General features: G+C 36.5%; 1 protein-coding gene across 1 annotated transcript in view; it reads right to left on the reverse strand.

Annotated features, from left to right (window-relative positions):
• Positions 1 to 13,815, reverse strand: part of CFAP44 (cilia and flagella associated protein 44) — a gene marked incomplete at its 3' end in the record, with an annotated part of 129,528 nt that overhangs the window by 60,484 nt on the left and 55,229 nt on the right. Inside the window, exons 15-16 of the mRNA XM_082839952.1 lie at positions 5,532 to 5,693; positions 4,242 to 4,472 (exon numbers count right to left, since the gene is read on the reverse strand). Of these exons, the coding sequence (XP_082696078.1) occupies positions 4,242 to 4,472; positions 5,532 to 5,693 (393 nt within the window). The remainder of the gene's footprint in view (positions 1 to 4,241; positions 4,473 to 5,531; positions 5,694 to 13,815) is intronic.

The raw sequence follows: 13,815 nt of genomic DNA on the forward strand, positions 1-13,815 counted from the left end.
AAGCCCGCACACCTAGAGGATATGCTCTGCAACAGAGAAGCTACCACAATGAGAAGCCTGCGCACTGCAACGAAGAGTAGCCCCCGCACAGCTACAAAAACCCAATGTAGCCAAAAATAAATTAAAAAAAAAAGATATAGATGGCAGAATGGAAGACAAAAGATGATAAGATATCAAAGTTTTAAAAAGAAAATATACAGAAGAACTAAAAGTTTTAAAGGCAAAATAGGCGCAAGGCAAAAAAAAAAAACCCAAACTTATATATACATATATATGTGTGTGTGTGTGTGTATGTGTGTATATATATATATATATATATATATATATATATATATATATATATATATAATGTGACAATGAGGTGAGGGGGAGGATACACAACACTAAAGTGCCCTAAGATCTTTTTTCTCTAGAGCTAGTAAAAGAATAAATTTGTATCAAATTATATTAAATTAAGGATATATACTATGACCTTTAGCATCACCACTAAAAACAAAATAGTAAAAAAAAAAAAAGTATAACTAATAACCTAATAGAGGAGGAAAATTGGGGGGGGAAACTACTACTAGAATTGGTGTGATAAACAGAAATAATAAGATGGTAGATTTAATCTAAAATATATTAGCCATTACATTAAATATAAAAGGACACAGTGTTCTATTAAAATAAAGATTTTACTACAGGATTAAAAAGAAAAGCCTAGCCATGTGCTGCTTACAAAAGACATACTTTGAAATAAGAATATCAAAGGTAAAGGCAAGAAAAGAATCATTAACAACTCTCAGAGTTTTGGCTTAGTAACTGGATGGATGGTTGTCCCATTTACTGAGATGGAGATGGAGCAGGTTTGCACAGGGCAAGTGTGATTTAAAAGTTATATTTTGGGGATTTCCCTGGTGGTACAGTGGGTAAGACTCTGTGCTCCCAATTCAGGGGGCCCAGGTTCGATCCCTGGTTGGGGAACTAGATCCTGCATGCATGCCACAACTAAGAAGTCCACATACTGCAACTAAGAAGTCCGCACACCACAACTAAGAAGTCCACATGCCGCAACTACAGATCCCACGTGATGCAACTAAAGATCCCACATGCCGCAACTAAAGATTCCACGTGCCGTGACTAAAACCCAGAGCAGCCAAAATAAAAATAAATATTAAAAAAAAAAGTTATATTTTGGACATGTCCATTTTGAGGTGCCAAGTAGTGATGTCAAGTTGGACATACAAGTCCGAATATGAGAGGACAGGTCAAGACTAGAGATAAAAATGAAATTTATTGGCATATATTTGATATTTAAAATCTTGGGACCAGATAAAATCATCTAGCAAGAAAGAGGGCACCCAAGACCACATCCTAGAGTACTTCAAAGTTCAAAGCTAGTTCAACATATAAGAAGCCAGCAAAAGAGTCTAAAAAGGAGTGGCCAGCAGATGGTGGTGTCATGGAAGCCAAAAAAGAAAATGCTTTAAGAAGAATGGAGGGTTAACTTTATCAAATGTTTCTGAGAGGTCAAATGGACAGAGAAGTGACCACTGAGCTTGGCAGTAGGAAAATCTTTGATGACTTGAAGTGGTGGAGCTAGAAACCTGACTGGAATGTGTTAAAAACCAAATAGGATGTGAAGAAATGAAGCCAGTGACTACAGACAATTCTTTCAAGTTTTCCTATAAAGGAGAAGTGGATGAGAAGAAAAGAGATGTGAAAGAAAAAAATCAAGTACTAGGAGCATGTTTATGTGCTGACGATAAGAAATGAGTAAACAGAGAGAGGTTGAAGATACAGGAGACCAGCCAGTTTATTTCAGGAGTAAAATCTTTGAGAAAGTGAGAGGGGATGGGATCAAGAGGCCATTTGGAATAGTGTCCTTGGAAAGTTGCAGGGGACCATTCACTGATTGTTAACAGTAGCAGACAAACTTGTATGGATCTCCATAGGACATTAGATCTCATTAAGACAAGATAAGGAAATTCCATCTGATTGTTTTTATTTCATTTTCTCAGTGAAATGTGAGATGGGAATTCCTTGGCAGTCCAGTGGTTAGGACTCTGTGCTTTCACTGCCGGGGCCTGGGTTCAATCCCTGGTCAGGGAACTAAGATCCTGTAAGCCACTCAGTGGGGAAAAGAAAAAAAAGAAAAAAAGGAAAAGGAAAAAGAAAAGAAATGTGAGATAAAGTTATCATTAGAAGTTGAGGGAAGGTACAAAATGATTGATGGGAGAAGAATTAAAGCGATAGTTTGGAAAGTGGGAAAGTGAACATGGCTGGGCAGTAGAACCAGCCTGCACTGTGAGTACTGATTTGAGAACTGTGGTCGTGCCTTCAAAATGAGACTGGTTTTCTGCAGCATCTGCTTGGATGCAGGCACAGAGTTGGCAAATAGTTGAGTCAAGCAGGGTTAGTGTCACTTCTTCTGAACTATGCCTTGACCTTGTATGCTGGTGTAGTTTAATGGTTAAGAGTGTGGACTCTAGACCCAGACTGCCTGAGTCCAGATCCTGGTTCCACCCCTCATTAATTATACAACCTCAGATAAGTTACCTAACCTCTCCACTCCTTGGTTTCTTCTTATGTAAAATGCAAATTATGAAGAGTGCTTATTTTATAGGGTGGTCACTTAGAATGGTGACTGGTATATAATAAGCAGGTTTCCAGATTTAGCAAATAAAAATACAGAATGAATGTTAACTAAACTTATTGTGGTAATCATTTCATGATACATGCAAGTCAAATCATTATGCTATATACCTTAAATTATACAAAGCTGCCTGTCAATTATATCTCAGTAAAACCAGGAAAAAAGTTTTTAAATGCAGGATGCACAGTTAATTTGAATTTCAGATAAACAACAAATATGTTTTTAGTATAAGTATGTCCCATGTAATACTTATCTGGCACCCCTAAAGGTAAGCATTAAATATGTTTGTCAGGGCTTCCCTGGTGGCGCAGTGGTTGAGAGTCCGCCTGCCGATGCAGGGGACACGGGTTCATGCCCCGGTCCAGGAAGATCCCACATGCCACGGAGTGGCTGGGGCCGTAAGCCATGGCCACAAGCCATAGCCGCTGAGCATGCACGTCTGGAGCCTGTGCTCCGCAACGGGAGAGGCCACAACAGTGAGAGGCCCGCGTACCGCAAAAAAAGAAAAAAAAAAGTTTGTCAAATAATTAATAATTCTTGCATATGTTTCAAGGACACTAGAACTCTATCATATTACTGTACAGTTGTTTCTGTGCTTCTCTCCCTCATGATATGAGGGAACTTTCAGAAGGCAGGATCATGTCTTAATTATTCCTTTACCCCATGAACCCCACACAACAGTAGCCATCGATAATTGTTTCATGAAGCACAGAAGATAAAAGGTCAAGGCACTAATACATGGAATCCTAAGGTGCCTCCATCACTACTTCCTATCCTTCTTGCTGCTTGTCTCCTTAGAAGTTGCCATCAAAGGTATATTTCTAAGAAATGTTGAAGAGGAATGGAGTTAACTCTCATCACTCCTTATAGCAACAGTACTCAGCTAGGCAGTCTTCTGGCCTGGCCAAAGATCTGATACCAATTATGAATTAGAGATAATAATTGACATAAAAGTATATGTGAAAAAAAAAAGTATATGTGAAAGAGTATTTTTTTGGTGAATGGAATTGAAATTTGTGACAAATTCATAATGAAGGAAATCTTGTTTGCAATAGATAAATAAAATATTTTATAAGGGTAGAAAATATATAGGGGATGTAACTGTCACATTATTGTAACATTTGCAGGTACTTGTCTCGCATTTTTCTCTTCTTCCTTATTAGCCAAGTCCCAATTTCACTCAGGGTGGCAATGTGACCATCTAAAAACAGTCAGCTTCCCAGACTTCCATGCAGCCACACAGCATAGTTGTAGATAATGAAAGGTAAGCAAAAGTCTAGTGGACTGTGCTGCCATCATATTCAAAATTTTAAAATGATAAACACAGCTGGAAAACCCCTTAGCCCTTTGCCCTTCTACCTTTAATTCTCCTCCCCTTTGACCTTCTGAAATGTGTGATTGTCATAGATAACAGATACAATAAGTAGACTTATAAAACATATTAAGATGATATAAAAACAAACACATTCATTCATCAAAATTCACACCTTCGGTAGTAGTTAATAGCTGAAGTCTTACCATAGAGTAAGGAAGTAAGAAAGTGATGGAAAATAATACCTATAATTAGATTAGGGTTGAGATAAAAATTTATTACATTATTACTTACCAAAGAAACCCAGAACTTCCCTGGCCCAGAGTAAAATCCACAGAGGATGTGACAGGGGGTTAAAGGAATAAAGATTTCGGGTAATGGTTCCTCCTCCTCCTCCTCCTCTTCCTCCTGGAGTTCCTTTTCTCCATCTTCTCCCATCTCTGCTTCTAGGCTTTTCCTCCTTTCTTCCTTTTCCTTCTCCTTCAACTCCTTTTGTTTCTTTCTCTTTGCGATTTCTATTAATCTCTTGTGCAAAAGAGATATTGAGATAAAAAAACTGTAATTCATTCATTCATTCACACTATTATTAAAGAAAGTAGGAGGAAGACAGAGTCCTAGAAAAATTTACAGCTCTAATGTAACAAATAATGTCATTTAAAGATTATTATCAAGTTGGGAATATATTTTTATTGTTAAAATTTTCAAATCTTTGGAATGACTTTCTTCATAACTCCTATTGATCCTGGTTTTACAGAAATTATTTTGCCTTTTTTTTCCTAATAGAGAAGTTAAATATAGCTTCTCTCAGAGCCTATCACTGTCAATCCATGAATTTGGTGGATTGACATAGTCCACGGGGGAAGCTGGCTCTATCTTTAGCGGTACAGTGATTTAGGCCCTCAGCCTCTATCAACTGGCTATTGCAAAAGCCCCCTAGCACTGGCATCCCTACCTCCCATCTTTTACCTCTTTATTCCATTTACCTCTTAGAATTAAGTTCCAAATTTATATGATCTCATCACATCAATCGTCTCCTCAAAAATTCAAAATGGATTCCAATGGCCCCAAAATTAAATTAAAACATCTTGGCTAACATTTAAGGGGTTCCATGTGGTGGTCACAGACTCCTGTCACACCCCTCCACAAATTGCATCCCTCTGCTTCATGGTCCATTCTTCATTTCTCGAAAACTCCAAAACTCTTGCAACTCTGCCTTCCCTCAGGATGTTCTCCCAGCTTTTATTGCCTTCCTCCTCATTTTCAACCTGTCAAAATCCTTCCCATTCTTTAAATACTAAATATCACCTCCATGAAGTCATCCTTGACCTCCTCTCACCCCTCTATCAGAATCATATATTCTTTCCTCTGCGTGCCCCTAAAATTCTTTTCTTTGCACTGTGATTTTAATATCTACTCATTACCACCTTCTAATACAATAAGCTGCTTTCTACCAAATAAGCTCCTTAAAGTAAAAGTCTATGTCTTATTCTTCTTCTTCGTATTTTCCCAGCACTTAACACAGGATATTTTATATTCTAAGAAAGAAAAAAAATTAGAAGACAATGCTTCAAGGGTATTTCATACCAGAATCTTAGATTTGATACTTGAGAAATGGAAACATTTTATACACATGTCTTTGATTTCATAGGAAACTACATCATGGTCCTCCTCCTCCTCCTTTATAGTTGGAAATGGAGCTTCAAGAACATAGTCATTCTCACAAATAATCAGTAAAGTACTTTCAGGCTAAAAACAAAATTAAAACATATCATTTACATTTAGGCAAATTTTTAGAAGCACAGTTCATAAAGATTTTAAACCAGGGAAACTATAATTGCTATGTATATTAGCCATTTTTAAAAGATACTTATTACCAGTAATAACCACAGTGAGGAACTTAGTCAATCTTATTAATCACCATACACAATTATTAGTACAATTATATCATTAATTAATGAGTTAAGTGTTAAAATTAGATTTAGATTCATTTCCCTTATAGATGCCATATTTTCTGAGCCAAAATTTGGTTGTGAAATGTTATCCCAAACAGCAGAATATTAAAATTAGGACTGCCAAGGAAAATCTGCAGTATGTGAATGGCATATACAACCTCAGCCTCCTTTGACTGATCATCCTCTCTCTGCCTGAGTTCATTTAATGTGGATGTCCCCAAGATTTTTGTTCACTTCCCTCTTCTTTCTCTCCATAAACATGCCCTGGGAAATCTTATAGCCAATCAAGGCTTCATTACCACTCACAAGCAATTAGACTGCAGATTAATCTCTCTAGTCCAGTCCAAAATCATGTATTTAACCATGTGTGGGAAATCCCCATCTTGATAGTCTACAGAAACATTATTCAAAATGTTTATTTGAAATGTTTATTCATTCAGTTATTCTATTCTATACTTATTATATACCTATTATGTGTTCAGAATTTTGTAGAGGGCTAGAGGCAAAATTATAACAAGAAAAATAGGGATTGTCTCTGCCATCATGAAGCTTACCTCCAATGGGAGAGCCTGTCATTTAACAAATCATATAAATAAATGTAAATTATAACTGCAATAAGTGTTGCAGAGATACCACAAGAGTAAGGAGATTGTACAAGGCTTCCTGAGAAGGTGGTACCTAAGTCTCAAGGTGAAGGATGAGTAGAAGATATTTTTATAATGACTTAGGGGAGGGTTTGAGGGAGCATGCTATGTAAAGGACACACCATGTGCAAATATCATGTGGCACATTTGGGCTTTTAAGAAAGTTGTGGCCTTGGTGGTATCACCTAGGTGAAGAGAACAGAGTGAGAAGAGAGACTGGGACACAGCCTCGGGGAAACAACACTCAATGGCTGAGTAAGGGAGACTGAGAAGGAGTGACAAGATGTAAGAGAAGGAACAAGGAGAGCATAATGTCCCCCAAATCAAACAAAGATGGTATTTCAAAGAGGAAGTGAGGCTCAACAAGGTCAATTGAGGCTAAGAGGGCAAGAAGATAAGAACTAAAACTGTTAAATGGATACCACCGGTATCTTTAGAGGAGCTGATTTGGTGGAATTATGAGACACAAGAAACTCGTAAGAATGTGTAAAGGACGGAGTAGGTGTAAGGAAATGCAGTTCGTGGGAATAAACAATCCCCTTAAGAAAATTGGGAGGAGAAACATGGAGCAGTGACTGGAGGAGAACATGAAGTCAAGGAATTTATTTTTTATACATGAGAGTTTTGAATATATTTAAATACTGATGGAAATAATCCATTTAACAAGTAAGGTTAAATTTATATGACAGAAAAGAGAAAATAAATGTGTGAAATGTTGAAAAAAGTGGGAGTAGAATCCAAAGGTCACAAGGGAGAATTGGCCTCAAGTAGGAAGGCACACAGCACCTCTATTGTAAAAAAAAAAAAAAAAAAAAAAAGGGAAGAGGAGCAGGTACATGAAGAGGTAACAGGATTTTACGTTTGGTAGGGGGAAGTTAAAGGAGTTCCTGGCAGAGGGCTCCTACTCTATGAAATAAGTGATGCTGAGAATGAGAGTAAGCGAACTAGTGGGAGGCTTGAAGCTTTGAGGAGAGGAGAAGTTTTTAAGTGTTCATTGTGGGTGAAAGAGAATTGATAAGAACAATGTCATAGGATTGCTAAGCCATACCATGAATTGTGTTGAGGCCATTTGAGTCACTAAATTATGGAGAAGCTAATCTTCTCTGATGTATGACTACCTCCAGCTGCCCTTGGTAATCACTGTAGGCAAATACAAATCAGTTGGGGGCATTCAGGGATGGATTTTTGCCAGAAGTGTATGAAAAAAAGAGAAGGGAGCTCAAGGCATTGGAAGAGTGCTATTAAACCCTACTGAAAAGAATCATTACGTTTAAGCCGGATATAGGGGAACTTAAGACAAGAGTGGACTAATGAGTGAGGAAAAGCAAATGGTGAATGAACAAGGGGTGCCTGTGACTTCAGAGAACAAGTAGAGCAGAAGTAGCTAAGTTAACAGGCTGGATAGAAGAGAGGTTGAGGTTAGAATGTGAGATATCGGAATAGTAGACTTTTAAAGTTGAGTTCTTACAAGACGTTGTAGTCTGAATCATGTCCCTCCAAATTCTTATGCAGAAGTCCTAACCCCCAGTACCTCAGAATGTGACTGTATTTGGAGATGGGGCCTTTAAGCAGGTAATTATGTTACAATACAGTTGTTAGGGTGGGTCCTAATCCAATAGGACTGGTGTCCTTATAAGAAGGGGAGATTAGGACACAGAGGGAAAATCATGTGAGGACACAGTGAGAAGGTGGCCATCTGCAAGGCAAGGAGAGAGGTCTCAGAAGAAATCAAACCTGTCAGCACCTTGATCTTAAACTTCTAGCCTAAAGAACTGTGAGAAAATAAATCCCTGTTCTTTAAGCCACCCAGACTGTGGTATTTTGTTATGGAGGTCCTAGTAAACTAATAAACTGTGGTAATAGTGCCCAGTGGGTGGCTGTGAACGTGTATGGATAAACTGTAAAGGTCATGGGAAATGAAGAGGTCAAGAAGCTCAGAGGCTGATGTGATTTGATTGACTAGGCACATGGTGTTAATATCATTCAGTATAATTATTTACACTTCGGATAAAGAGAAAGATAACCATATTCTCAAAATTTTAATAAAGGGGCAGGCTTGACCAGGTGGTCAGATGATAACGGCAATATAAAAAGATAGAAGGTGATATAGCCAAGTTACAAGAGCCTCAGAGGAGCTGTGTTTGTATTTTATGAGTCAAGTCATAAAAGTAATAAATATTGTCACAAATGAAATAAAAGTTAACTATTACACTTCTCTCCCTGACCCCAAACATATATAATGAATGCTAAAAAGTTGGTGTATCCTTTCACACTTTTCTCCTCAGAATAGAATTTTTTTGGGTACAGAAAAGGGTATTCATTTATTCATTCAGTGAAGATATGGTCAATCCATATCCATGAAGATAAAATAACCAGACACATTAGAAATAAGACATCAAAAGTGAGAGTCAACAAAACAAATACCAAAAAAATCCATAAAGACTTCAGATGTTGAAATTAACAGACTCAGTCCAAAAAACAATTATGCTTACTATATGTAAAGGAATATAGAAGTATCCACAGGAAGCAAAAAATACATAAAACTAACAACACAAATATGACAAACAACCAAATAAAACTTCAAGAACTAAAAATTACAGAAGTTGAAAATAAGATCACAAAGGATGGCTTTAACACCAGATAACTGAAGAGATTACTAGTCAGTAGAAAATACGAGAAGAAATCTGTAAAATACAGCCTGGAGAGATTTTTTTAAGCTAGAAAATACAGAAGATCTGTCATTTATACGACAGAAAAAACCAGTGTGAAATTTTGGAAAAAGTAGGAGTAGAGACAGAGAAAGTTAAACAAAATGAGAGGACAGAGGAATTTGTTACAAACAAAAGAACAAGGGAAAAAACCCTTAAAAAAAAAACGATTAATGAAACAGAAACAATTTACCAGATAAAGAGCTCAAAGCATTAGTAATACATATGCTAACTGAATTTGAAAAAAGAATAGATGAACACGTGAGAATTTTAACAAAAACTAGAAAAATATTAAAAATAATCAGAGCTGAAGAATACAGTAACAAATGAAAAACACACTAGAAGGAATTAGAGCAAACTAAGTGATACAGAAGAAAGCATAAGTGATCTTGAAGGTAGAATAATGGAAATCACCCAATCAGAATAGCAAAAAGAAAAAAAAAATTTTAAATGAGGATAGTTTAAGGGACCTCTGGGACACCATCAAGCATACTAACATTCCCATTATAGAGATCCAAGAAGGAGAAGAGAGAGAGAGAAAGGGGTTGATAATCTATTTGATGAAATTATGGCTGAAAACTTCCCAAACCTGCAGAAGGAAATAGATATCCAGGTACAGGAAGCACAGAGATTCCCAAACAGGATAAACCACAAGTGAAGAAACTAAAAGAACACAGAAGAACTACAAAAACAGCCAGAAAACAAGTAACAAAATAGCAATAAGTACATGCCTATAAATAACTACTTTAAATGTCAATGGACCAAATACTTCAACAAAGAATTATGGGTGGCTCATTGGGTCTTTTAAAAAAAGACCCATCCATATGCTGCTTACAAAAGACTGACTTCAAAGCTAAAGACACACAGAGACTGAAAATGAGGGGACGGAAAAATATATTTCATGCAAATGGAAATGACAAGAAAGCTGGGGTAGCAATACTCATATAGGACAAAGCAGACCTTAAAACAAATTTTACACAAAAGACAAAGAAGGGCACTATGCAGTGATTAAGGGATCAATACAGGAAGAGAATATAACATTCATTAACATATATGCATCTGGGACTTCCCTGGTGGTCCAGCAGCTTAGGCTCTGCACTCCCAATGTAGGAGACCCAGGTTCAATCCCTGGTCAGAGAACCAGATCCCACATGCCACAGTGAAGTTCCTGCAGGCCACAACTAAAGATCCTGCATGCTGCAACTAAGACCCAGCACAGCCAAATAAATAAATAAATATTTTTTAAATGTTTCTAAAAAACATATGCACCTAATATAGGAGCACCTAAACATATAAGGCAAATATTAACAGACATGAAGGAAAAAATTGACAATAATACAATAATAGTAGGGGAACTTTAACACCCCACTAATGTCACTGGACAGATCATCCAGACAGAAAATCAATAAGGAAGTGGTGGTTTTTAATGACACATTAGACCAGTTGGACTTAATAGATAAATATAGAACATTCCATCCCCAAACCACAGAATACATATTATTGTCAAGTGCACATGGCACTTTCTCTAGGACAGAACACATGCTAGGCCACAAAACAAGTCTCAACAAATTTAATAGAACAGAAATGATATCAAGCACTTTTTCCAACAACATGGTATGAAATTAGAAATCAATTACACGAAGAAAATTGGCAAAAACACAAATATGTGGGGTCTAAACAACATGCTACTGAAAAACCAAAGGGCCAATGAATAAATCAAAGAGGAAATCAGCAAATATCATGAGACAAATGGAAATAAAAACACAACTTTCCAAAAGCTATGGACACAGCAAAAGCAGTTCTAAGATGAAGTTTATAGTGATGCACGCCTATTTCAAGAAACAAGAAAAATATCAAATAACCTAACCGACCACCTAAAGGAATTACAAAAAGAAAACAAAGCCAAAAGAAATCAGCAGAAGAAAGGAAATAAAGATCAGAGAGGAAATAGAGACCCAAAAAAACAGAAAACAGCAATGAAATCAAGAGCTGTTTTTTTTTTTAACAAAACATGAACAAAATTGATTATCTTTTAGCCAGGATCATTTAGAAGAAAAGAGAGAGGACCCAAGTAAACAAAATAATAAATGAGAGAGGAGAAATCAGAACTGACATCACAGAGAAACAAAAAAATCACAACAGAATACTGTGAAAGGTTATATGCTAACAAATTGGATGACCTAGAAGAAATGGATAAATTTCTAGAAACATACAATCTACATAGACTGAATCAGAAAGAAATATACAATTTGAACAGACCAATCATTAGTAGTGAAATTGAATTAGTAATCAAAAAACTCCCAGCAAACAAGTCTATGACTTCACAAGGGAATTCTACCAAATATATAAAAAGATCTAATACCTATCCTTCTCAAACTGTTCCAAAAAATTGAACACTTCCAAATTCATTCTATGAGGCCACCATTACCCTGATACCAAAACCAAATACACTACAAAAAAAAGAAAATTACAGGTCAATAGCAAAAATCCTCAACAAAATATTAGAAAACAAAATTCAGCAATATGTAGAAAAGATCATATATAAAAACGATCATACAGCATGATCAAGTGGGATTTATTCCAGAGATGCAAGGATGGTTCAATATCCACAAAACTCAATATGATACAGCACGTTAAAAAAATGAATGGTAAAAATCACGTTATCTCCACCAGGAAGCCTGCACAACCCACTGAACCAACTTTAGCCACTGGGGACAGACACCAAAAACAACGGGTACTATGAATCTGCAGCCTGCAAAAAGGAGACCCCAAACACAGTAAGATAAGCAAAATGAGAAGACAGAAAAACACACTGCAGATGAAGGAGCAAGATAAAAACCCACCAGACCTAACAAATGAAGAGGAAATAGGCAGTCTACCTGAAAAAGAATTCAGAATGATAGTAAAGATGATCCAAAATCTTGGAAATAGAATAGACAAAATGCAAGAAACATTTAACAAGGACCTAGAAGAGCTAAAGATGAAACAAGCAATGATGAACAACACAATAAATGAAATTAAAAATACCCTAGATGGGATCAATAGCAGAATAACTGAGGCAGAAGAATGGATAAGTGACCTGGAAGATAAAATAGTGGAAATAACTACTGCAGAGCAGAATAAAGAAAAAAGAATGAAAAGAACTGAGGACAGTCTCAGAGACCCCTGGGACAACATTAAACGCACCAACATTCGAATTATAGGGGATCCAGAAGAAGAAGAGAAAAAGAAAGGGACTGAGAAAATATTTGAAGAGATTATAGTTGAAAAATTCCCTAATATGGGAAAGGAAATAGTTAATCAAGTCCAGGAAGCACAGAGAGTCCCATACAGGATAAATCCAAGGAGAAATATGCCAAGACACATATTAATCAAACTGTCAAAAATTAAATACAAAGAAAGCATATTAATAGCAGCAAGGGAAAAACAACAAATAACACACAAGGGAATCCCCATAAGGTTAACAGCTGATCTTTCAGCAGAAACTCTGCAAGCCAGAAGGGACTGGCAGGACATATTTAAAGTGATGAAAGAGAAAAACTTGCAACCAAGATTACTCTACCCAGCAAGGATCTCATTCAGATTTGACGGAGAAATTAAAACCTTTACAGACAAGCAAAAGCTGAGAGAGTTCAGCACCACCAAACCAGCTTCACAACAAATGCTAAAGGAACTTCTCTAGGCAAGAAACACAAGAGAAGGAAAAGACCTACAATAACGAACCCAAAACAATTTAGAAAATGGGAATAGGAACATACATATCGATAATTACCTTAAATGTAAATGGACTAACTGCTCCCACCAAAATACACAGATTGGCTGAATGGATACAAAAACAAGACCCATATATATGCTGTCTACAAGAGACCCATTTCAGACCTAGAGACACATACAGACTGAAAGTAAGGGGACGGAAAAAGATATTCCATGCAAATGGAAACCAAAAGAAAGCTGGAGTAGCAATTCTCATATCAGACAAAATAGACTTTAAAATAAACACTATTAGAAGAGAACAAAGAAGGACACTACATAATGATCAAGGGATCAATCCAAGAAGAAGATATAACAATTGTAAATATTTATGCACCCAACATAGGAGCATCTCAATATACAAGGCAAATACTAACAGCCATAAAAGGGGAAAGCGACAGTAACACATTCATAGTAGGGGACTTTAACACCCCACTTTCACCAATGGACAGATCATCCAAAATGAAAATAAATAAGGAAACACAAGCTTTAAATGATACATTAAACAAGATGGACTTAATTGATATTTACAGGACATTCCATCCAAAAACAACAGAATACACATTTTTCTCAAGTGCTCATGGAACATTCTCCAGGATAGATCATATCTTGAGTCACAAATCAAGCCCTGGTAAATTTAAGAAAACTGAAATTGTACCAAGTATCTTTTCTGACCACAACGCTATGAGACTAGATATCAATTACAGGAAAAGATCTGTAAAAAATACAAACACATGGAGGCTAAACAATACACTACTTAATAACGAAGTGATCACTAAGAAATCAAAGAGGAAATCAAAAAATACCTAGAAAC

The sequence above is a fragment of the Leucopleurus acutus genome (genome assembly GCF_964270905.1).
Source record: "Leucopleurus acutus genome assembly, chromosome: 5".
NCBI classification, from domain to species: Eukaryota; Metazoa; Chordata; class Mammalia; order Artiodactyla; family Delphinidae; genus Leucopleurus; species Leucopleurus acutus.